The 27695-nt window shown below is 27.9% G+C and overlaps 2 protein-coding genes across 2 annotated transcripts; one reads left to right on the top strand and one right to left on the bottom strand.

Annotated features, from left to right (window-relative positions):
- Nucleotides 1–101: 101 nt before the first annotated feature.
- LOC112693912 lies at nucleotides 102–8787 on the top strand. The gene is made up of 3 exons (XM_025569174.1): nucleotides 102–254; nucleotides 4667–5616; nucleotides 8347–8787. Exons 1-3 carry the CDS (start codon nucleotides 170–172, stop codon nucleotides 8701–8703), a joined length of 1392 nt encoding a protein of 463 aa, XP_025424959.1. The 5' UTR covers nucleotides 102–169; the 3' UTR covers nucleotides 8704–8787.
- Nucleotides 8788–10892: 2105 nt separating this feature from the next.
- LOC112693913 (transcription intermediary factor 1-beta-like) lies at nucleotides 10893–15223 on the bottom strand. Its single transcript, XM_025569175.1, has 7 exons — nucleotides 14718–15223; nucleotides 13599–13722; nucleotides 13329–13486; nucleotides 13182–13264; nucleotides 12903–13103; nucleotides 11318–11398; nucleotides 10893–10943 (listed from the first exon to the last, which is right to left on the bottom strand). Exons 1-7 carry the CDS (start codon nucleotides 14773–14775, stop codon nucleotides 10908–10910), a joined length of 741 nt encoding a protein of 246 aa, XP_025424960.1. The 5' UTR covers nucleotides 14776–15223; the 3' UTR covers nucleotides 10893–10907.
- Nucleotides 15224–27695: the final 12472 nt, after the last annotated feature.

Raw genomic sequence — 27695 nt, 5'->3', positions numbered from 1 at the left:
TAAACTCTCTGATATAGTTAGTATAATTACATAACTATACGTTTCTAAAGGTTGTTTATTATTTTCGAATCCACCATTTCCCATTCACTACAACAAAGCTTAAGGAGGAGGACTCCAACTCTCGGACAGTAGTATCTGATCGAATGCTGCATGTCCTCCGCACAGTGTTATGTACAAGATGGACACGCTTAGTAGTATCGTGTTTTGCAGTGTTCTGCTATTGTGCCAAAACTTCGCGCAGAGTATAAATACAGGTATAGTGAATTATATAAATAAATAAATTGTATACATTAAAATGTCCTATAAATAATAAAAAAAATTAAAAAAATGCATAGTTCAAGTATTAAGCTATTTAGAAAAAACTATTTTGGGGTTTTGAACATAAATTATGTCTGCATAACTTTAAATTCAAATATTATATTCTTCATTGACATAGTAATTTTTAATAACTAAAAATAATTATTTTGAAGAAAAACAATAGAATATTCTCAGTTGTTGTGTTATATGTATACATGTATTATTGTACATGTATTACATTGTATTATGCACATACAAATTTAGAATTTAGACCAATAATTACTTGAGTACAGTTATGTTGTTAATTTAATTATCTATATCTATTTATCTATCTATTAATCCATTATTATATCTATAAATTTAATTATCTATATATTATCTATAATTAAATTTATTTATATAAATCAAACATTTGAAGAAATTTAATATAGTCTACAATCAAATACATTTTCCGTTTTACTTAAAACATAAGAATCCTATTGTTAACGTATATACATATTAATTATAAATACATGTTTACAATAAATATATTTCACACTCTAATATTCTGCAAGGAATGTAAAAATGTATTAAAATATTTTAAGTAGAAACAAAGATTAGTAGTAGTTTGAAAATAATTTGATTAAATAAGTATAAAATCATGATCATAGTATATTATACATTATGGAAAAGCTCAATTTTGATACAAATTATTTGTTCTGAAGTTTGAAATCTGAACTATAAAAAATTTATTATAATATATACCTACCTAAAACTGGTTAATAGCTTTATGATTATTAGAGCATAAAGTAGTTGCTACGACATAAAATACAATAGATTTAAGTTAAACAAGAAATATAACACCCCTACATCACCTGAATTCATAATAACAATCATTACAATTATAACAAAGTATAAATGCATGTCATAAAAAGGTTATATTTCTTATGAAACCATCTAAATTTAACAAAAAACAAATAAATAATTGATAAAATAAACTTATTATTTATTTACAAGCTAATAATAACTTCATTCCACCAATAAAAAAAATATTAAAATAAAAATAATTAATAAAAAGGTAATAAGATGCCAAGGTCTTCATTAACATATTTTATACAAAATAATTGATCATAAAACAATGCCCGACATTAATAGATATTTAAAGTAATAGGTAATTACATACAGAATAATAACCACTATAATAATCATTTTTAAAAAAAAAACCAACTATTAAATAATAACACTTTGTCAACATTTTGAAATAATACAAATTTTCTAGATTAATTAGTAATATTTTTAACCAAATAATTTTTTTTAACCTCAATAATGCACTAGCTCAACAACATCCATTTTTCTACAATATAACACGTGAAAATTAAATATATCTTTTAATTGATTCTCACCAACAAACCATCCACCGATATTTATCCCATCTAGTCTTTTCAGAATATTCCCCTACGCAATATAATTAGTATTCCATGGTACATGACAAACGTTTTACTCCACAATAACCTACGATTACAAGTTAAAAATGTCAAAGATTACGCTAAACTTCACTGTAACCGATTTCACACCAAATTAATCTTCAGTACTGAACTCCTCAGAAAAAACATGATTTTTTCCTGCATTCCCTATATCACCTCTTGCAGGCTCAAATATAATTAAAATCGTGATCTACTTTATTAGTGATCGAAAATCCATTTAAATTTTGTAGGTATTACCAATGAGCAACTACCTCAAAAGTTATTTTTAATGTTATCTTATTACTTCATCAAAATTACTTGATATGCCCGTTTGTACAGATTGTTTTATATTTAAATAAAAATAAATTTTTTTAAAAAAATTGATTCCCATTAATATAATTAGAATCATGGGCGCCCAGAGGGGGGCAAGACGGGACATTTGCCCCTGGAAAAAATTAGTTGAACATTTTATAACAAGGTTTGCAATTGAACAACTGCGAAAACGCCAATTTTTATTTAATATACTCTTTAGTGTTTGATTTAATTGTTCCCCCCCCCCCCCCCGATAAATTTTTTGCGATCGCCAATGATTAGAACTTATGAATACTAAATAGTTAAATATTGAAAATATGAATTTAATTAATATGATAACGTAACTATTTTTTAAATTTTACTTATATACTTAGCAAACGAATTAAAAATAAAGCACAATTACCATTTGAAATATATTATACGATATCATGCACTTGTTATAGTTTTAAATACTTATTCTCACAGCTGTAAGCCTATCAATATATTGCACGTTAAATTGTTTAAATTAAGATTTTAAGAATAATGAATTGCCTAATAATTTTGTTTGGAATATTACGTAAAAAGAATACTGTGCGAAAATAAGAAAATCACACTGTAAAAAATAATATTGCATGTAAAATATGTTGGACTTATTTATAAATGTAATTTGCAGTTATGCAAGGTTCCAATATAGGAAGACATATTACTAGTTTTATTTCCAGTTCGACTTGTATTTTTTCTATTACTATTAAATCGTTCCATAACACAAAATTGAATTATACGTGAAAAATGGTCAGAAACCATTACTTTGGCATACAAACTTCGGCAACAGCAGTCGTGATTAATTACAAATTCAAGACACACACATAAACAAACAGCAGCACTTTCTCTAGGAATACAGTTGTAATTCTTATTTATTTTATACTACTGAAATTAATAAGCCATATTTGTGATATAATAAAAATATTTAATTTCACCCTGCAGATGTAATACTTAAACTATAGTTCAACCAATATTGATCAGATTTCATTACATTCATTACATTTCAATTTAATTCGGATACCAAATTTTATGTTTGAAAAACAATCATACACTATAAATTATTGTTATAAAGTCGACCATCTAGTTTAATTAAAATAATTTCATAAGACCGATAAGGTCCGTTGAAGTTGAAACTACTCGTTTGTACTATATATCTACATAGGTATATACACAATGCGATTTCCCTTTTACATTTTATTTTAAACGTCTTACAAGATTAATTTTGTCGGTATAGAAGCAAAATACTATGTGTGGACCATTGGACTTACAAATACTTACATTTCAATGTATAAAGATAAAAATACTTATACATCGAAAATAGTTATTTATACTTGCAGAATGCTATGATAAATAAACGAGATTTTCTGATCACGACTTACGTTTTATGGACAATAGTGAATAAATGACACGAAATTCTTTTCGTGAACCAATTGTGAAATAGTCACCTATAATAATACTACACGCAGGTACCATATTTATATGGAATCAACTTTTATAGGTTATATTATTTTTAATGTCTAAAATAATATTGAAGCTACCATTTAAGTATATAAAAAACATACAATTTATACAAAACAGATTTCCACATACATTGTTAAAACAACATCATTAACCCTGATATAATAATATACATGATATTTTAACTTTTTGATATTATTTATAATAATGGTTTCATTATTGTTTATAACTTACAATTTATTATAGTAATTAACTGTTATATTTTCACGATCTAGATCAAAAATAATATTATATAGTAATATTATAGTTTTATTATTAATTCTTTGGTCAAAGACAGTAAGTAAATAAAATAATAATAATAATAAATAAAATGGAAGGTATAAAATTATATCCAAATCCACCAAATATAAGTTTTTTTAACATCTTCATTTATAAATGATAATTTCTAATATAGTAAATATAAAATATAATTTACAATTAAAAGAACATTACAACCCAATTGTAAAACTGAAATGGCAATACTTAAAAGAGTAAAATATACATATATTTAATATTATAAAGCGTGTAGTACGAACCATGAAATTTGCAGAACTATTTTTAAATTCTATAATACTTATATTTTGTTGGCCAACGACTGATAATTTATACTTCTTTGATAAAACAAACCTCTTTTTCTTCTTCTTAATTTCCAAAATAATTTAAACCTAACTTATTAAGAAATTTGGTTCTATTACTACTACATCAAATATATTTAGAAAAATAAACTGATTCACACGACCTCTCTCTTTCACTCAGAATCGTTCTTTCAAGAACAATGGTACATTAGTTTCAAGTTTAAAATATCACCCAGTCAGTGTACCTCACTGAACCTCGGAATTTCGCTTTTTTTTTTTTATTAATCATATAGTTTATTTATATTGTATAGAAGATTAATACGGCTATGGTTTTAACCAATAGAAACTAAAAACAATTGTAATTGTTATGTTTGTGGACAATGTTTAGTGTACAGTACGATATTTTTTATTATTTTAAACACTTTTACGTGATTAGTAGATAATGGACCCTAGATCATAGGTTAATTGATTTATAGTTGTATAAGTTATAAAAATTATCTAATAACTTTTATTATGTTGCAGACTCAAGAAATCAAAACATATCGATTAAAAGCCAAAATGTAAATGCAGTATTATCAACAGCAGAACGTATTCGGCGCTTAGTTCCTTACGTGACGTATTATGTAGTGGGCAACAATGACAATGACATAAATTATCAACAACAAAATCAAAATACAAACCAAAACACACCTAGGCCTCAGACAAATAACTTTTACTACCAAAATGAAAGGAAACCACAACAAAATTCACCTACCCATAATCAACATAACTTTCAAATTTCAAATCAACTCCCTCAACAACATACAACGGCAACATATCTTAGATTCCCTAGTTCTCCAAAAATTAGAAGACCTATTGTAGTACCAACAACTGAAATACCATATACTATTCAAACAGAAAAAACTTATAATTATTATTATGATTATATTCAAACTAGTCCCAGACCAATTTTTCAAACAAATCCCAGACCAAATTTTCAACCAAATCCAATTCAATACGACCATGGATTTTTACCAACTATACCAACAATACCAACTCATTACTCAGTTCAAAAACAAGAGATATTTTCAACTAAAGGCAAAAAATTAAGAAGACCCAAACCAAAAATGCCAACAACACCAATTGCAACTACAACAGATAAATATGGAGCACTTAATGAGCTGTTAAATGATTATGATTTGGGAAATCGACTATCAAATAAGATAACAGCAGAGAACATCGGTTCCAGTATACAAACATTGTCAGCTGTATTACAAATATTACAAAATGAAGCAGATGAACAAGTACAACATATGAAACCTAAGCCCGTATATCGCCCGGATCCTATTGACGAGTATGATTCAAGTTATGAAGGAAATCAAGGAAGACCCGGAGTAGATTATCCAATACTCTCAGTTATACCTAAAACTAGCTTTGATTGTAAAACTCAAAGATACAAAGGGTTCTTTGGAGATCCAGAAACACATTGTCAAGTAATAAACATTATTTTATACAAATACTGTATAATTAAATATGAGATTTAAATAGAGCCTACATTTTTATGTTCTTCAAAGGTTTAAATTATAGTACACCTATTAGGGATGGGCATAAAACATCAATATTTTAGGTTGATATATCAATGTTTTGACATCGATGGTTTTTTTTTCGATTAATCGATTAAACATCGATGTATATGTTCGAAATGTTCGAATTTTTTTTATTGTATTATTTTAGTATGCAGTATACAACAATCGTTATACAGTATAAACTATACAGTTATAATCAGGGCTCTTAAGTTCATGCACTAAAAAACGCATAAATAAGCATGCAATATTGTACTAATAAGTGATCAAATATGCATTAAAAATCCTATGCACGAAAAAATATATATAGGATTTAAAGCATTTTTTTAAATTATAAGGACTATCCATTCATATTTTTAAAAGTTATATTATTTCTTAGGTTACATTTTATTAAAATTATATTTAATGAACATACGTTGCAACGAAAATAGATAGATTGAAATGGACACGTCAATAAAAGGAGAGTGGTAGTGGTGCGCAATAACATTGTTTCCGTGGCACTGCTTTTAACTTATAAAACTTGGCTGCATACTAGTTGCGTCCCAAAGATATCAACGAAAAAAAGTCTAATTCGAATTGCGGCCCGAATTTATTTTGGGTACAGACGAGTTGGGTTTTCTAACTCTAGATAATTTAATCTTGACTGATAAAATATTTTGTGAGGCTTTTCATTCGAAATTCAACGCTTTGTTCTAAAGTGCTCATCCTAATTTTTTGTATTCATCGATATTCTGTATAATGTACAGGATACCTAAATAAAATTAAGAACCACTCACTTAAATACTAGCAGAAAAAATATAATTGAAAAAGAAACATTTATTAGAAATGCTATGAAGCGGTTAGAAGATTGACAAATTTAAATTTATACATTATATAAGTCTTTACCTGTGCCATAATACCTAAGAATTTTACTAAATTATACTAACATTTTTAACTTCAATAAATATTATATACGTATTTACCAGTGGTGAATTTTTTTTAATAAAAATAATACATTTAATATCAGATTTTAATGTCAAAAAAACTTTTTAACTTTAAAAAATATCATGTATGTTTTTACCAGTGCCAAAATGTTTAAATAAAAATTATTTTGAACCTACCTGCAGTATCTAATAAATGTGAAGTAAAATTAAGCTTTTTAAGTTTAAATTTACATAAGTTAATTTAAATTAATTTAATTTTAAATCTCGGGCTGCAATTCATTGCACCCCAAAAAAACTCTGGCCGCAATTCGGAAGAAATTTTTACAGCGGAACGCAACTAGTAACCACCCTAGAACTTAATGTGATAAAAAATAAAAATATTGATAAAATACCAAAATTTTATAAATAAGTCCGGAATAGTAAATAAGAATGAATTCAAACATTTATTGAACTAATTTTTTTTTGACTTCCATAGAAAACGATTTTGTTGAATTTAGATAAAATAATATGCGCTAATAAATCAAAAAAAATCAACTATTCGTATATGCCAAATATGCCAACACACACACAAAAAATGCTCTATTAAACTTCGGATTTTTATTACCATTGTTAACAAAACGGATTTTTATCACAATTAGCTATTTTCCGTTGTAGCAAAGAAAACATGCGAATGTATAAACTTACGATCCCTGATTATAAGTATTTAATATCTATTTAAAAAATATAAGTTTAACAATAGTATTTTAACTCTTGAATCAATTATTTAATTAGGAAAATAGTACACTGTACAGATAATAAGGTGTAAACAGATAGCAGCTCTAGAGGGAAAAAAACATTTTTCGATGTTTTTTCACCGATACATAGAATATCGATGTTCAAACAATTTTGCCCATCCCTAACATCTATCCACAAAATCAACCTTAGAAACGGAAAATATAATATTAACTAAATGCAGGATATAGAATTATTTACTTTTCCATTTTCTTCATAATTATAGATACATATTACTATCAAATAACTATTTTTAAATAATTTATATTTAATTGAAGCGCATACAAACATAAATAGTGGATTCTAGCCATATGGTTCTAATTGTCTGATTTTCACTAGATCAGGGGCTCTCAACCTTTTGAAGTCCACGACCCCCTTGTCACTACAAGATTTAAGTATTATGATTTAACTAACTAATCAATAAATAATTAATATTTCATTAAATTGTTATTGATTTCTTTGTAAAAGTAAAAAATATTATTCAAATTTCAAATTTTTAAATATTAAATTTCAAACTTATTACTATTAAATAAAATTAATAAGAGGGTTAGTATAGTTTAGCTTTAGTAATTTTTTTAATATTTGACAATAACTGTAATAGTGGGCATAAATTAATTACAGTGAGCGTAAATAGAAGATATCATAATTACTCAATAACGCCCAATAAAATATAAGTAATCAGAAATAACAATTTCAGGTGTTATGGTTTTAAAAATATTCACACTTCCTCTGAAATGTTGTTGATCCACCAGGATGAGAACCATTGTACTTTTTAATTTAAATAATACTTATATTTATTAAAATGTACATCATTAAATAAAAAACTAATATGCAAAGCTTAATAAAGAATATTTTTTTTTAATTTAACTAAACCATATAAGGAAATAAAAAATAAGTAAAGTAAAGTATAATTTCAAAAATTAAATAATTTAAAAATTAATTTTAGGTATGGCATTATTGTGATTTAAATGGTGGTCAAGCATCATTTTTATGTCCAAATGGAACCATATTCAATCAAGTTACACTAACATGTGATTGGTGGTTTAATGTGAAATGTGATACTACAGCTCAACTTTATGTGTTAAATGAACGCTTATACAAGTATATAATACCTTCCAAGCCCAGTTTTCCGGAGGATTTTGAAGGACCTTTGGTAGATAAATATTTAGAAGATAAATTCAAAGAAACTGAACAAAAGAGAAACCAACAAAGAGAACCAATACTGCAAATAATGAATATAACTACTGTTGAACCAGATACAGTTAGAACACCATATCAACAATTGCTTGATGTTGACACTTAAATTTGAGACATTATGTAGTTTTTATATTACAAGTATGAATTTTAATTTTATGGTTAATAATATAATATACATGTTTGGTAAGTAATTTTAATATTAATAATTATTATAAGAAAGCTCAATGAAATTTATATTGAGACACAATTTAGTCTAATATTTATTTTGTAAAATAATCAGGCCTAAAAATGTGCCATTTTAAATATTAAAACTACTTTGTTCATTTATGTTCATAAGGTATAATTTTAACTATTATAACAGTTTTATATTTTGTATAAACCTCAATTTAAATTAATAATCTATGCAACTATTCAAAGATAGTAATCATATCAGAGATAAGTTCTAAACTATTTAGTTAGGTATATAGGTAGATTTTAATTAATATGAACATATCATGGTTAAATTTTTTTTTTTTGAGTTTGACAAGACTTATTGTTACATTAAAATTTAAATAACTTATGATGAACTAAATATTTTCTGAAATAAACCTTATAGTTAGTTTGTCTTATTTGATTAGATAATCTTATACTAGAAGTATTTAATTTCAATTATAGTTTTATTAATTAGGAACTTTCAAATTAACTCAAATTTTTATTTTATTAACTTTAAGATATAAAAAGTATAATTAAATAAACTATTTGTGCCAAGATTTAATTAATATTTTATAGATTAATATATGTCATTATATAATTTCCAGTATACTAATATTCAAATACGTAACTATAACATAGTAGAGGAATTGTAATCATAAATTAAGTTGAATATAAGTGCAATAATAGATAAGAATTATAATTAAGATGTAAATATATATAAGTTTAAATTAATAATCCTATTATTTATTGTCAAAATTTTTTGGTCTACAATTGCTCATTTTTGTACACGGATGTATTAAAAACCAAAGATCAAAATTGTATTCAAACAATTATACTTATAATTAAAATTATTCTTTACTTTACAAAGTGATTGTATTTATTAATTTGCTTTGTTTTTACTTTTTCATTAATTTAATAAAATTAAAAACTAAATATCTTTATTTATACATAGAAAAATGACACTACTTGGAGTATTGAATAATAATTTTATAAGACTACAATAAATCCTAAGTTTTGTGTGTTTATGCCTAAATTACGTTTCACCCAAATAAAGTATATTTTTTTGTATGTTTAAATATTTTATATATGTATACAAATATTAACCATATTAAGAAATTATTGAAAATCTGTTCAAATACATGATGCATGGGATGAAATAGAGATTATATTATTTGTTTAAATTTGAAAGCAATGAAGAATTTTAAAAGGTACTTGAAATTTGTATGTGAATAAAAATTAACATAAATAAGGAAGAATTAACACTGGTGCAATTTTTTAAATTTATAAATAATTTTTTTTCTTTTTTATAGGAGAAATCAGCAACTGAGCTTTTTTTATTTTGAAATTATTTTAAATAACAACTAAGAAGAAAGTATCAATGGTAATTTCTTCTCTTAGCTGGTCATTTCACGTCAAAAGTAAAATGCGACTGAGAACTCGTGACAAAACATATATCTAATTCTGTTATCAAAAGTTATTGAAACATTATTCTGGTCTTAATATTAAAATATTTAGGGAAAAACACAAGAAAATAAATATTAAAAGAAATTAAACAGTATTCCAAACAATATGTAGGGACAAAGGGATATTAAAATAGTTTTAAAGACTCTTAGTTTCCTTCAATGCACTTTTTGGCAACAGAAACCGTGCTCTAAAAAAAAAAAACCCCTTAAAATGTTGGATCTTTTTTGGTTTTGCAGCATATTATTGATATTGATTTATAAAGTAATAATAATATCAATATAATAATATCAAATTATATCATATTAAAATAATAAAAAGTATCATTGTGAATCAAATACATTCTAAATACATTTTTTTATTATTATTAATATTTATACATTCTTCAAGTAATTATATAGTATTAGATTTGTAATTAAAAATTAAATTGTAAATATATATTTTGGTTATTTTATGTATTCATTTCAAACTTTATTAAAGTTACAAGCCTTGAATTCTTTCTTAAGAAAAACTATGCGAGACTATACATTTAAATTTTTTATCCCAAAAAGTAGGCAAAAAATAAATTAATAAAAAATAACTCATACAAAATAAAATTTGTTCCTTGAGTAGTAAATAATATATATTAAAATACAAATACATAGTATAGATCAGTGGTCACCGATTAATATTTTGAAGGGTCACATTAGGAATCTGAAAATATTTCACGGGCCATTAAAATTCTAAGTACATATCTTCAACATATAATAGGATAATAGAACTGACTACGTAGGCATAAAATCAACTAGCAGTCATCCAATGACCCAATTAAAGTTTAGATAAGATATGCTTTGGGGCCAATTTATCAACAGTTGTCGGTGAAAACCAATAAAATTAAACAAAAATAATTTACAACAATAACACATAAAATGTTGTCGAAATATGTATTTTTATTTTTTGTCTGCGAGACGGATAAAATTTGTTCGCGGGCCATATGCAGCCTGCCATTTAGTGAACCATGGTATAGATATTGATTACTTTAAATTTAAAAATCTACTAATTAAAAATAATGAAATAACAATACTTACATTTCTATAACGTTTTAAGTTTCTTATTAAAATGTCACCTTTTAATGTATATTCATTTAAACGTTTCATATTGTTCTTACTCTAAAAAATATTAATAACAAATTAGGTTAAATTATTGTTTTTTTAACATTATTTACTACTCAATAGTGTAATATTTATTATATTAATATTTATTTGCTATTTTATATTGTAGCATAATGATTTTTCTTTTTCTTTCTATCATTTAATAATATTACCAATTTGTTGTTTCATTCACATTTAATTATAAATATATACCGTATGATTCCTTTTAAAGATAACACTAAATTATTCTGTCCAGTCACATCGGATTGATTGCGGTTTTAGGAAGAATGTCTAAATACACATTTTTCAATGGTTTTCACATTTTCAATTATTTTATTGTACTCATAGCGCAACACAACTTGCATTTTAAGAGAAATCACACTGAATATAGTCAGGGTGGTATCAGCACACAGGCACTATAGGCACTGTGCCTAGAGCCTACAAACATTTTTGGGCCAACAAAAATGTGTGGCTACAATTTTTATTGTATGTAAATTGGTATAAAAAATTTTTTTTATAGTTTTTGACAATTTATATTATATATGTTTTGGATTAAAATTAATTTTTTTTAACATATGTTAAAACTTTTATCGTATAAAAATTTATAATAGTTATCATATAAAAGTTTAGATTTGATTTTAATGTTGTAAATATTATTGCTTTTAAAAGCTTATTACTGCATGAGATTCTACACTTTCTCTCCCAAAGAGAAGGTTTCTTAACCATTTAAATACTGAACAACAGCCCTGCAAAGACTAAGGACCTAGGGTTTACGATAATGTTAATCCGAGCCTATATATAGTGTACTGTACTTGAGCCTATGAATGTTTACTCAATAAATAAATAGTAGATAAAAAAAAATTGAGTATCTGTTTCAATAATTAAAGATAATGATTTTTTAATTGTTTAACAAAATAATTTTTATATTTCATAAGTTTTTTTTTTTAAATTATGTTTAAAATTAGATTCAATTTGATATTAGTTTCAAAACAAAATTAATAGAAACAAATAAAAATAAACTTAAAGAAAATTGTATAACTAATATAAAATTAATCTAATATCTGATAAATTTATAAAAATGTTACACACAGTTTCATCAGTATAATATATTCAAATATTTGTATCAAAAAATGTATGAAATGAAACTAAATTATATAAAATGATAACTATAATGACTTTTATTCATAGTTGATCCTATATTGCAGGGATGGGTGCAACTCAAAGTAAATAGAGGGCCAATTTTTAGAATTTTAAAATTTGGGAGGCCAAAGTTAAGAAAGCAAAAATGAAAAAAAGGTCATCAAAATTAACAATCAGTATTTATTTTAAATAATTTAATTTTACGATTGAACCAATACAATAAAATAAGTGCTTATACCTATAACTATGTTAGTTATGCCATCATGGATATATATTATATTTAGACATTTAATGATATGTATTAATATACTTCCTCATTTTGGATAGTAGTTTTGACATTATAAAATATTTTATTGAATTAATAAAATATAATTATCCTTACATATTCTTTCAAAGATTGAATATCATGTTGTTGATGACCATTAACAATACACACTGAACATAATTGTAATTGACATTTTACACAAAAATATTCAATTAATTTAAAATGTAAATCACATTTGGATTCTAGAGGAAGTTCGGGATGAATGTTATCTATTTTTTCTACATCATGATTATACATAATTGGATTGTCCATATGAACCTATAACATTTAAACCATAAATAAAATAATACAAATTAAATTTATTTTTTAAATATTTAGTAAAAAATAAATAGGTACCTTATCAAAACAAACTTCACAAAACACATCATTACATTGTACACAAAAAGTGTTTGCAAACTTGTGACACAGTTGGCAATTTTCTATACAAATAAAATACAATAAGTAAAATTACTAAAACAATAAAAATAAATTATTACTACATACTTTTAACTTTTTTTGAAGATTCGCTTATTAAATTGTCCATCTTCAAGTTACAAATTTCACGTAAAATATCTTTTTTTTTATGGGACATTAAGTACCATACTTTACCAACTAAATAATAATGTATGGGTGTTTCATATAACTGCTCATTATTTTTAATTCTATAATTACAATAAACACATTTTAAAAATTAAAAAATAAATAAATGTCAACTAATTATGATAGTTTTCAATAACATTTAATTAAAAAATGTATGTTAAAAAAATGTCATACTTGCAGTCAGCATTGCAAACATCACATATAACTTTCTTATCTTTCTTAAATTGATAATTTAGGCAACCTTTACATAAATCATGTCCACAGTTTAATAACATGGGAATTTTGAATTTATTGGAATCTAAAATTAATCATAAGCAATGTAAGTCAACATAAATATTTTTGATGGTCAAACTTAAAAATTTTTTTCAATCATAACATCAAATAAAATAAAGTAGTTTTATTTTTACAGAAATATAAATAACAAAATGAAATTTAATGAACAGGAAAGACAGAATTGTCGACTAAAAAGATGGCAGTCACAATGCATACTGTTAATAATTTAAATCTTGGTTACAAGCAACTACTTTCTTTATGCAGGTATCTGAAAAAAAAAGCTTTTACCCCTCCCTAGTAATTTTAAAAATATTGTCAAAAACCGTAGCCATAAGAAAAAAAAGAATATACATTTAATTTACAAGAAAGTAACTAAACTAACCTTTATGGGTTATTAATGAATTTTGCATTATTTGCAACCCAATCAGCTGAAATATATTAGCTGTATATATACTATATTATAAGCAGCAAATATCTACCTGTATTACACTCTTCAGCTTTAAGTAGGAAAAAGGTTTTTTTATGAAACAAGATTTTATTTTCCTAGACATGAGCTAGCAGGTTAGGTTAGATTAGACTATAATAGCTTATTAAAAAAGTAAATTTATTATGAGACATTCAACAGTTATATAAATAAGAAATTAAGAAAAAATAAGCTCTAAATTTTCTTTCACTATTTGTTAGAAGTTTTGTACTTTAATATCATTATTTTGTCTTTTCATCAAATGGATAGTAGGTCATCGTATAATTTAATAATAATTTGATATTGCATCAAACAACTATTTCAATTATTGCATGGTTATAAAAACGATTAAGTTAATACTAAAATATTTGTAATACAAATTACATGCATAAACCTGTTATACAAAAAACATATTAATTTTTTTTTTTTTGTAATTAAATTTATATTTAAGATAATATAGAAAAAGAAAAATGAGAACACGCATTATAATTTATGATAAAAAATAACACATTAACGAAAAATAGTTACAGATGGGCACTGCAGTATACTTTAATTACCTCCAATATTGTAATTAATTTTACATCGGCTGCAACAAGGAAACCGTGTTCGATTCATTGCGACAGATAAACGTAATAAAAGCAAAAACTAAATCATAAAACAGACAAAATTAAAAACATAATTCCAAATTAATGTTCACCCTTGTCAGTACACCATTGTAATTGAATCAGAAATGGCACCCATGAAACAAGAATCAAGAGACGTCAAATGAATGGACACTGTGACAAAATAAAAGGTATAAACGGTTACACTATTCGGATATACAATTGCACGTGACTGTTTTTATCAAGCAACAAACGGTGATAACATGTGCACAGAATGCATTTTAAGTTAAGAACACGGTTTAAGATTTCTTAAACCGTGGATATGACCCATGTATAGATACCACGACCAAGATCTGCGTGCGGTAGACAGTCCGTTGACAATTTATATTGTCTTCGTTTTGGATCTGATTATTCGTGGAAGCGATAACAATTACGAAAGCTAGTTGAACGCTTATGCGGGTGAATACAGAAGACGATATGGCGTAGTGAGAAATTCCATAATCTCCGTCACCTCATTATATATACCTATAGATGGCAGCACATGACAGATAGTAAAATAAAATCGAATCGCAAATAACATGCTCACAGGAAACTAACAAAACGGCCTCTGAAAGTGATTAAACAGTTAAAACACCTATTACTTTATTTGTAGAAAACGATATTTCAGAGTGAACCTCATAGGGATTTTTCATTATTCTAAATTAATAGTTGCCTATGATAAATGCAGAAAAGCATTTATTTACTTTTTTTAAATCATTGTACCTTTTATTCTAATAAATATTTTTCAAGACGTGTATGAAATTCACTCAAAATTGTTATTCTTTATCAATTGAACAGGGGTGGATAGACTTGCCGAAATACCGGGACTTTCTCAGTGGCAGGGCCGTCCCTAGATCGGGGCGAGCGGGGCCCCGCGCTTACGTACTTGAAAAATCCTGTGTTTTTTTTTAAATACAACAATTTACTTATAATAATATATAATTTAACTTTTAATTAATAATATATTATTAACTAAATTAAATCAAGTACGAAATACTTGTACAGTATACACGATAATAAAAGTGAATAGTCTTCTGCATAAGTACTATACATTATTAGGGAATCCTTCAAAAAAATCACAAATAAAAGTTCCATTCCACATCAACTAACACAAGTGATTACCCACGAAACTACGTACCAAGCTTACTCACAACATTTTCCCCCATTAAACCATGATTCTTCTTCTCATACTCAAGACATCAACTTCAATCAAAACCACAACCAAAATATGTCAGAAGGGTCGGATCTAGGGGGGGGGGCGAACCGGGGCACTTGTCCGGAAGTTTTGGTCGGGGAGCGCCAAATTACAAAATAAGTTGTGTATATATATTAATAGTTTTTATTAATTTTATAATAAAAGTATTATACAAATTACAATTTCTATTTCCATTTGATTTTATGGTTATAACAACAATGAGAAAAATTCAAAAACCCAATGGATATTATTTTTCTACTAAATATATTTTCTGCGACTCATTTTAGTATATTTTATTGCTAATAGGATATCTACAAACTATAAATTACGATAATCAAACAACACATGATGTTAAAACCCGATTAACAATACTAATAAATTAATTTTTTTCGACATGTAACAACAATCAAATTCAATTATTTCAATCGAAAATCAAATTGACAAAAATTTGGATTATAACGATATAATTAACGATTTTGCCGTCAGAAAAGCAAGAAAAATCAAAATTTAATGATAATTCGTTTGATTATTATATAATGATTATTTTTATGTATTAGTTTGTAATAATTTGTATTTAAAGTTTTTTATTTAATACATATTTTTGTAATCTAGCAAATAGATATCATTTTTCTTTTATTCTATTCGATTTTTTTCTTTAGAGTTTAACTGGTACATAAGTATAATTGTGAGCATAACAAAGGGGGAGGACGCTAATTTCATACTTTACCCCGGATAAAAAATTTACTAGATTCGGCACTGTATGTCAGCTCCACTCTCATCATTTATCAATGAATTTAAATCCTCTTATCAAACTTTTTTTTTTTTGGCACCGATCAGCAGAAGCGAACTGTTTGCTTTTGCGTCACACTACTTGCCCCTGCTAACCATCGTTTATTCGTAAACAATCAATACAGCAATACATGTTTATATGTTCAGTGGAGAGCCAATATCCCTCTCACTAGCACTTACATACGCACAAATACAACAAATTCGGAGCTCTATCCCCACAAAATGCTCTTCAAGCCACATTGTATGCAATTTAACTAAGTTCGAGAAGAAATGTACAGGTTAACTACCGCCGTGGCTTGTAAATTCCGTTCATCAACTTCTTTCCTGGACAGGATAGTGATGATGAACCTTTTCACTGCTTCCCACTTGGACTTGGAGGCCGTCATAGCCTCACTGATGGTTTCAGGTGTAACGTCACAGACTAATTTCACCTCCAGCTCACGCCTCTGTTGCCATCATCGATCGCAGTCAAAGAATGTGTGCTCCACATCGTCCCGGTGATGACCACAATACATACAGACCGCATCGTCTCTCTTCTTAAATCTTAGTAGATAGGCATTGAATCAGCCGTGTCTCTTCAAAATCTGAGTAACATGGTAATTAACCTGGCCCCACTTCCTGTTTTCCCACAGCCTTACGTCTGAGATAAGCCTGTGCGTCCAACGTCCAGTTGTTGCCTCGTTCCATTCCCATTGCCATATTTCCATCACCCGACTTCTGGTCTCCCGTTTGGCGATATCCACAGCCGTGCCTTCTTTCCTGGCTTTTTCCACCTCCACCTTTTCCTTCGTCAATTTATTTTTTATAAATGTAAAACCATTAATAGTAACAAAAATAGCTGTCAGTGGGCGCCTTGGTTTTGAAATGGGAGATGTTACGAAAATGTAATTATTGCACTTTGTGTGGAATGCATCATATTTTATTGTGGGCCCCGCAAATTATAGGGACGGTTCAGCCCAGTGAGCCTCTACATATTTTGATGAGATGGGCCGATACGCTCGTTATAGTAAAAAATATTGTAATTGTAATAAATTTAAAATATACATTGCATGAATGCATTTTGAATGTTACTACTTTGATTTGGTGTAGCTTAACAGTTGACAAAAATTAGTACTATGTAATAAAAAATAAAAAATTAACCTTTATTAGGAAAAAAAAGAACAACACGGCAAAAAACTCCGAAAAGCAAAACAAAGTAAAAAAAATAAAAATAAAAAAATAAGTAAACAGTACAAGAGTTATTAATTTATTGATGATCACAATGTCTTCCATCTACTGTCAATTTAACATGCGATTACGCATATGGTCTCTGTGGCGTTATTACCGAATTCGGATCTAGCACCACTTTGGACACGGTCGGTTCGATCGCTCCCCCGCCCTCGTTCGACTTCTATAGATACAGAATGGCGTTTGAGGAGTTCTTCCATTCCTCAACGCTGACGTGTTCGATCTCCACGCGCCCAAAACCATGGTCTCTCGACACTTCCACAGTCTGAGACATGTGGATTGTTTTGGGCACGTGGAGAACGACTCTAGGGGCGATCTCACGCGTCATCTTCAGAATGCCGGCTGATCCGCCCTTCTGGCGGCTGCACAAATCTTCAACATTTAACCGCCGGTTCCGATCCCACGGCGGCGAAGTGATCATCGCGTCGGCGGTTACTCCGGATAATGTCGCGAAGCTGTTGCCAACCCGAAACTCAATTCGATAGCTGACTCCGAACTCCGCGGCCTTCCGGCGGGCCAACCGTATTTTGGCTGGCTCCTTGTCCACGGCGATCACTTTTCGGCACGTGCGCGCCAGCCGAACGGCCAGGCGGCCGACGGCGCGAAACGGGTCGACGACCGTGCCGAAAGCGCATCTCCGGGCCACGTGCGCGGCCAACACGTCCGGGCACGTGGACACCGAGAAGTAAAGCTTTTCGGTCACCGGTCGCCGTTGGAACCGCCAAGCGGCCAGTTTCCCGTCGGCGTCGGAACGCAACGGCATCGGCGGCTTGAACGCGGACCTGTCAGGGTGTGCCGTGGACACGATGGTGCTGGGGAAACTGAAAGTCGACACGGTTTCCACCGCCGCAGATCCGACAGAACGGTCTTCGGTCTCCGGCCGCGGTTCCGTCGGTCCGACGTCCAGTGGCGGCGACTGGTCGTCCGTCCCGGTGCACGTTACATTGGTGCCCGGCGGTCCGGCCGTTTGGACGCCGACGTCCGCGTACGTGTTGGTCTGCGTAAACCCGTCCGTCCGACCGAAACCCCGACACATTGTCCGGGAAATGGCGTCGCGGGTTGCCGCACGGTCGAACACGGCAGCGGACCCGCCCGCCGCCGTAGACGTAGCCAACGTATCGGGATTAGCCCGCCATCGGCTAGGCACAAACTGCGGTTCGGCGTTCTTCCGCTCAACGGTAAAGTCGTCATGTCGATTGAACCTTTCGACATATGTATGAATGTATCGAACACTATAACAATGTTATAGAAGTACGACGATGTTTCGATGCATTCCGAAGTACACCAATATGCGGTAAGTGTATCGTTCGACGTGTAACTGTAAAGGTCGATTCACACTATACGGAACGTCAACGTCACGTCACAGACCGGCAACGTCGCGTTAAATGTGTTATACATTCACATCAAAATGTCAAACGTAAGCGTCAAATTGTAGGAATCATTGCAGTTTACTGAGGTTGCTTAGACCATATCCAGGCTCAACGATAAACGGGGACATCGAAAAACAAGTATTCAATTATAGATTGTCTCGAGCTCGTCGTGTATCGGAAAATGCTTTTGGAAATTTGGTACAAAAATTTAGAACTTATTTTAGAAGCATAGATTTATCCCCTGAAATTCAATTATTTTCCTATTTTCGTCCATATTACATCTTTATGATGATTATCACTGTACTTCTTATGTGTCATATTGTAAAGTTCATCATATAAACGAATTTTTTCTATTAAATTTTCATCGTCCATGATAAAATAATGAAAAAATAACTAAAATATAATTATTGAAATTTGACGGAAACGTTCAGTTGTCACATTCATACTATCCGAACGGACAAGAACGGACCGGTTGCATCACGTCAAAATATAGTTTTCGATAAACGTTGCCGCTTCGTGACGGTGACGTTACGTATTGATGACGGTGTATGTGAACATTGTGATATAAATACATAGTAACATATTTTGACGTGACGTTTTCCGGTCTGTGACGTGACGTTGACGTTCCGTATAGTGTGAATCGACCTTAAACAGGCAACGGTTGCCGGTAATCGATCGGCTACGTTGACTTCCGACCGTCGCGTTTTAATATGGCAAAGAGAATCGACGAGATTCTACGACCAACACGTACATTGTTACTGACCAGTATATATTTTTAACGTAGAAAAATCATTTCTGGGGACTGCGTTTCCGATACGTTTCGGAAAGCGTCGACGAGTTGTTACGACAAACTCGCACTGTTGACACTGACCGGTACATATTGTACTTGCGGAACCACGGTTCATCCGTTGAGATAGTTGATTTATACTTGGATGTTATTCAATCGTTCAACCTTGTTCTGTTTTAATTCCATTAATAATATTACACGATAAAATGTTTTAATGAGATTTGCGATTTCACAAAATTTAATGTATGCATTATTTGAATGTTTTAATTCGTATGAAATACTATTAATTTATTTATTGATGCACACATGGTATACTTTCTTGTCTAGTTTATGGTATATTAAGCGTATTATTTTACGGATTTCTTAATATTTTTCTCAATTATTGCAAAAAAGAGCTAAAAACTTATTGAACATTTTACAATGCACCGATTTTTTACAAAATCGAATTTTAGTTTTCTTCTTCTTTTAGTAACTTAAAAAATAACTTTAGAGATCAGAAAAAATTTTCATTGATTGCTTATACCACCGTTTGCTATAATGGGTATACTTTTCAGAAGATTTCCAATTTTCTTGAATTATTTATACATATTTCATAATGTCATGTTTTCTAAGATTATTTTTTTGAAAAAATTCTTTAAAATTGTTGGTTTAAGTTTAAAATGGTTATTTTGTTAAAATTACTATTTTATCATGGAATATAATAAAAATGTATGAAACTGTAGTACATTTTATTTATTGGTTGTATTATTTAGGAATGAATTGAGATTTTTATTACATGGTATATAGACCCCAGGATAGCTCGTTTTTTTATTATTAACAATTAAAATTATAGTATAATACACAGTATATAAACCAATGTCAATGTTTATGTATTTTTATTATAATAAATATATTTTTTTTGATATTTGAAATAATTCAAATATTAATACATTGTTATTTTTGTACGCAGGAAGGTACGTGAGACCTGTGCGACCCCACAGGGCAGCAAATTTTTTTTAAATTTTAGGGTGGCATCTTTATAAATAAAAATATGTACTTTTCATCATTACATATTACATATACTCATTGCAAATTTTAAATAATGTATATTATATTATTTTGACTGGCACTGTATCATATTATATTATGTAGTATTAAAAAAGTATCTATTTGTAAACAATATAATTTGGAATACTCGCTAGCACTGTTGTCCGGCGCAATTCATGATTATCTTAAAGGCTTCCATATAAAGTTCTCCAAATATGTATGTGCAATAATAATAATTGTACATTATAAAGTTTATCAGCGATAAAAATAGTTTGCTAGTGGCCAAGTGACGACAATATTTAGTCTATTGACTGTACACAATTTAAAAGATTTTCTTTTAACTATTCGTCAGGGAATTACAGACAAGGATCATAAGGTGCTGCGCATATTTTTTAGTATATCTATACGTCATTTGCTTATTTGGTGAGGGTTTTTCTATTTTCAATAATTAATTAATTATTGAAATTACTAAGTGGATAAATTATTTCAATACGATGGAAAATTTAAAATACATCCCGATGTCTGACTGCAATTTTTAAATGTACGTAACCTACATATGAATTCATTGATATTTTATCTAGGATATTAATAAAGTGGATTATTTTTTTGTTATTGATTACTATATATTGTTTTTGCAATTTCATTATTAATGTTTTTTAATGATGTATAATTTCCTTACATTGTGTTCGGTGGCGCAAATAAAAAAAAAAATTTAAGATGAGTTCAAGCGCCTAGAAGTTTTTATTAATTAAATGTACCTAAATAATTTTAACAGTTTTTGTATTCCTACAATTCAATTTAAAATACAGTAGATAATTTATACATATGTATTATAAAATATTCAAACTTACAAACGTTTTCTCAATAAATAAATAATAAAATTAAATAAAATTTTAAGGTTCAGAAGTCAGCAGTGTGCATCTACCTGGGTCGAGCAATTGCCACCCGTCTTCGTGTCCGTTCCTAGAGTAAAGCCATGCATTAAATATATGGAGCGTTGTTCGAGCACGGCAGCACGGCTTCGGTCAATATCATGGAATAAGTATGTCGGTGTACTTATATTTTGTAATGAATATAGTTAAAATTTTGTATTTACAAAGGCGCAAGCAATAATCACCACATTTTCGCATTTATAATAAGATGAATTATTTCATTGGTATTGAGTTGTTATTGTCACCATCTAGATTTACAGGTAACTTAAAATGGCTAACTTGCGAAGGAAAAAAATAGTAAGTATTTAAAAATGGTTTCCTCTCGTATTTTGTTTTTTTTTTTGCATATATATTGTATTTTGCCTTATAATTTATTTTATTTTTACTATTAGATGTAGGTTTGATTTTGTACCTTGGCTTTATTTTATGATTTGTGTTAGGGATTAGATTGATGATTTGTCTTTTTTGTGGTGTTGGATGTATTTTTTTTATTCATAGTAATTCTATAATTTTTTTTGTTTGGTTGTTTGTAAGTAGCGTTGAACAGCTAATCAAATCTTTTGGCGTTTAATTAGGGAATTATTTTTACTATTTGATCAACGTCTGTCTTTTGTTCTTTGGCTTCTTTTTGTGATTTGTTTAGGTATTTATTATCCTCCAGGGGAACTCGTTCTTACCTGTTTACGGGTCCTAGGAATCCCGAGCTCTTGATTGGTTGTTTGTAGGTAGTGATGATCAGCTGTTCAAGTGTTTTGGCATCGAATTAGGAAATTGTTTTTACTCTGTTATTGGTCTGTTTTTGTTCTTCGGCAATTGTTTATTAAATCTAAAATTATTTCAAAATATTTGAATTTTACTTCATTTGTTTTTATGTTTCTTTTCAGAATTTGGATTTTCTTGTTTTAATCATCAACAGGTAACTTTCTTAATTTATTTTTATGTATTATACATTTCAAATATTTGATGTCTATAAAATCAAAATTATTTAATTTGCATATAATATATTAAAACCTATATAACATATGATAAAATTAACTTATAATAATAAACTTTTTAAAATTTGCGTATATTATAAAAAAATATAATAATATTTAAATTAATTACAATAAATTTATTTCAAAATTTATAAATTTTTAATCATTTATTTTTATGTTTCTTTTCATAAATTGATTTTTTTTTTTTTTGATTCAACCTATGCCAAGTTTAATTCGGGAGCCTGGTAACAACTTTTAATTATTTTTGCATATTATATCTTACATATATAATGGAATATAAATCAAATTTATTTAATTTACATAAAATATCTTAAAACATTAAAATCATATGATAAAAATTAACTAATAATAATAAACATTTAATCAATTCCTTTATATTTATAAATTGTATTTGAACTTAAATTATTCAATTTAAATTTATTCCAAAATATTCGAATTTTAATTCATTTGTTTTTATGTTTCTTTTCAGAACTTGCATTTTTTTGTGTTTCAAACTTTATTAGGATTTGTTTGGGACTCCGGTATTATTATTAATTTATTTTTATGAATTATACACTTTAAATATTTAATGTCTATAAAATCATCATTATTTAACTTACAAGAAATATATTAAAACCTCTAAAGTATATGATTAAAATTATTAAAATAAACTCTTATAAATTGCGTTCACAATTATAAAATATAATAAAATTTAAATCAATCAATCTAATTTTAGTTCAAAATACACGAAATTATATTCCTTTAATTTTATGTTTTTTTTCATAAATTAGTTTTTTTTTTTCTTATTTAACCTAAGCCAAATTTAATTCAGGAGTCGGATAACCACTTTAATTTTTCTGCATTTGATACTGTTACGTAATTGTATAAATTAAAATTCAATCAAGGAACTAATCTTTTGATTATTTTTGCGGCGTCGTGTGTAGGTAACCTAATGGACTCTGCAGTAATGGCGGGCGACTGTGACAGTGGCAACGACGTCAAAGGAATGGATCACGCTATTTTCTAGACAAGGGAAATAGGAATAAGAGGCTAGTTATAGGGGGGGATGCTCTACTGGTCGATTCGGTATGGTGCAATGACCAGCAGAGTTCACACTAATCGGACAAATACCTTAAACCTAAACACTCAATTCACAATGTAAATATATGGTCGACGACGATAAAGAGAGTAACTATAATTTACGGTGATTGGTAACTGGACGACCTCTCATACACCACACCAGACGCTGGTGGTCTTACGTTTAGACAGTGGACAATATAGTGACCCGAACGAAGTTTATTTTAAAAGAATTCACGATAATTTGTAGAGGGTGGACACGCAGACAATAATAAATCACAACGACAAAGATGAGATCTTTTCTTTTATTGATAATTTTTTAGTGGTAAAAATAATATATTATTATTACTCACAATTAAACATAAACATTAAGTCACATCGGCCATAATAATAATAATAATAAAAAAAATTTTGACTTAATGGCGAAGAATTACAAAGTATATGTTCTATCGCAGTGGCGAAGATTAACAAAATTAACAAAAAAACTGTTAAAATAGCAGACAACGATAAACAAAATTTAAAATAAAATTAATATACAAAAAAATTAATAATCGCGTTGGCCGCTAAAAGTAAACAAAAAATAAAATAGAAAAAGATAATAATTATAATAATTTAAACAATAAGAACAAGTTTTGTCTTTGATTTTTTTTGTTTTTGGCAGTTTTTTGTAGTTCTGTTTTGGTCTTCGTCTTTTGGTGTAATTTGTTGTAATATTTAATTTTAATTTAATTGTTTTTGTTTCTTTTCAGACTTTGGATGATTTGGGTTTCAACCTTCATCTGGATTCGTTCGGGAGCCAGGTAACCCTTTCAATTAATTTGTTGATTTTTATACATTCATTATATACTGAGAGATAAAACAAATTCATTTAATTTGCATAAAACATCTTAAAACATTAAAATCATATAATTCAAATTAACTTATAATAATAAACTTATAATCTTATGAGTTTATATTTATAAAATGATTTTAATTTCAATTAATCAGTCGAATATTATTTCAAATTAATCGAAAATATTCGAATTTTAATTTATTTAATTTTATGTATATTTTCATAACATGGATTTTTTTTTTCAACCTAAGCAAAGTTAAATTCAGGAGTCGTATAAGCACTCTTAATGCATTTTATAACTTTTAATATTTCATGATATAAAAATAAAATAGATTTCATTTACATTAAATATCTTAAAACATTCAAAACATATGATTTAAATTGACTAATAATAATTAACTTATAAACACTTGTGTTCATATTTATAAAATATATATTTATATATATTTCAATTTAAATTAATCAATTTAATTTTAAATCTATATATTCGAATTTTAATTCATTTGGTTTTATGTTTCTTTTCAGAATATGGATTTTGTTGTGTTTCAACCATAATAAATATGCGTTCGGGAGCCGGTTTATCTAAATTTTATTTCATTTAAATTATTTAATCTAATTTTATTTCAACATTTTCCGATTTTAATTTATTCTGTTTTTATATTTCTTTTCAGAATTTATATTTTGTTGTGTATCAAAATTCGTCAGGACTCGTTCGGCAGCAAGGTAACTTTCTTAATTTATAATTTTGTATTATACACTTCAAATTTTAATGTATATAAAATCAAAATTACTTAACATACAAAAAATATATTAATACCTTTAAAACATACGATTAAAATTAACTTATAATAATAAACTTTTTAAAATTCGCATTCATCATTATAAAATATAATTAAATTTAAATTGATCAATCTAATTTTATTTTAAAATATTCAAATTTTAATTATTTTATGTTTCTTTTCAGAAGGTGGATGTTTTTGTCTTTGACCTTCATCAGGATTTGTTCGGGAGCAGGTTTACATAAAATATATTTTTGAATTTAAATTAATCCATATGATTTTATTTCAATATATTCGAATTTTAATATATTTGTTTTAATGTTTCTTTTCAGATCATGGATGTTAATGATTTCAACTGTCATCAGGATACGTTTGGGAGCCGGTTTATTTAAATTTTATTTCATTTAAATTATTTAATCTAATTTTATTTCAAAATTTTTCAATTTTAATTAATCTGTTTTTATATTTCTTTTCAGAATTTATATTTTGTTGCGTATCAAAATTCGTCAGGACTCGTTCAGCTGCCAGGTATTATTCTTTATTTATTTTTATGAATTATACATGTCCATAAAATCAAGATTATTTAATTTGCAAAGAATATATTAATACCTTTTAAACATTTGATCAAAATTAACTTTCAACCTAAGTCAAGTTTAATATGGGTGCCAGGCAACCACTTTTAATTGTTTTGCATTTGATACCATAAATGTATAATGGAATAAAAACCAAATGCATTTAAAATACATAAAATACTAAAAACCTTTCAATCATGTGTTTTAAATTAACTAATGTTAATCAACTTTATGCAGCTGTCTTTAATTTATAATGTATATTTCAACTTAAATCAATCAATATATTTTTATATCCAACTATACAATTTTTTATAGATTTAGTTTAATGTTTCTTTTCAGAATTTGGATTTTATTTCGTTTCAACCCTCGTCTGGACTTGTACGGGAGCAGGTTTACCTAAAATATTATTCAATTATTCAACGGAAATTTATATCAAAATAATCGAATATTAATTAATTTGTTTTTATTTTATTTTCAGAACTTGGATTATTTGTTTTGATTATTGATTTTCGACAATTGTAGTTTTTGATATGTGTTTGTTTATTGGTTTTTATTTTTTGTTGTTTTTGATAGATTTATTTTTTGTTTTTATCACTAATAATTTAGTATTTATTTTTGATTGGTGGGTTATAATTGTTGTTGGATAGCTGTTTAAAACCTTTCGGTGTTTATTAGGGAATTTTTTTTACTTTTTATTCAAGGTCTGTCTTTTTTTGGTGATGTGTTTAGGTATTTTTAATCCCCCAGGGGAACACGTTCTTACGTGATTACGGGTCTTAGCGAACCCGGGGTCCCGAGCTCTAATTTGGTTGTTTGTAGGTAGGGTTGAGCAGCTGATCAAGTCTTTTGTCGTTTAATCAGGGAATAGTTTTTATTATGTGGTACAGGTCTGTTGTTGTTATTAGCTTTTGTGATTGTTTTGAATTTAATTGATTGTTTTTCTTTTTTGTGTTTTTGTATATATTTATTGTCTTTTTTTATTCGTCGTCTTTGTATGATTTTTTTGTTGGTTTTTCGTAAGTAGAGTTGAACAGCTGATCAAATCTTTTGGCCAATCATTAGGGAATCGTTTATACTCTTTTTTTCAGTTCTGTTTTATTCCTCTGCTTTTGTGATTTGTTTAAGTGTTTGTTGTCCCCCAGGGGAATACGTTCTTACGTGTTTACGGGTCTTAGCGAACCCGGGGTCCTGAGCTCTAGTTTTGTTGTTTGTAGGTAGGGTTGAGCAGCTGATCAAGTCTTTTGTCGTTTAATTATTGGATTTATTATATTATGTGGTACAGGTCTGTTGTTGTTCATGGCTTTTGTGATTGTTTTTAATTTAATTGGTTTTTT

This window comes from Sipha flava, unplaced genomic scaffold (assembly GCF_003268045.1).
Source record: "Sipha flava isolate LNK unplaced genomic scaffold, YSA_version1 119_pilon_pilon, whole genome shotgun sequence".
Lineage (NCBI taxonomy): Eukaryota > Metazoa > Arthropoda > Insecta > Hemiptera > Aphididae > Sipha > Sipha flava.
Note: the sequence above shows the minus strand (reverse complement) of the source record. Positions and strands in the feature narration are given on the sequence as shown.

Bases quoted from the DNA above. Each gene is read 5' to 3' on its own strand.
- LOC112693913 (XM_025569175.1), bottom strand. From the start codon at position 14,775: ATGAATCGAACACGGTTTCCTTGTTGCAGCCGATGTAAAATTAATTAC. The intron at 13,723-14,717 runs GTAATTAAAGTA...GATTAATTTTAG, and splicing joins AATTAATTACAATATTGGAG to ATTCCAATAAATTCAAAATT. The intron at 10,944-11,317 runs GTAAGTATTGTT...AAATATTTTCAG, and splicing joins ACTTAAAACGTTATAGAAAT to ATTCCTAATGTGACCCTTCA.
- LOC112693912 (XM_025569174.1), top strand. From the start codon at position 170: ATGTACAAGATGGACACGCTTAGTAGTATCGTGTTTTGCAGTGTTCTG. The intron at 255-4,666 runs GTATAGTGAATT...ATTATGTTGCAG, and splicing joins CGCGCAGAGTATAAATACAG to ACTCAAGAAATCAAAACATA. The intron at 5,617-8,346 runs GTAATAAACATT...AATTAATTTTAG, and splicing joins ATCCAGAAACACATTGTCAA to GTATGGCATTATTGTGATTT.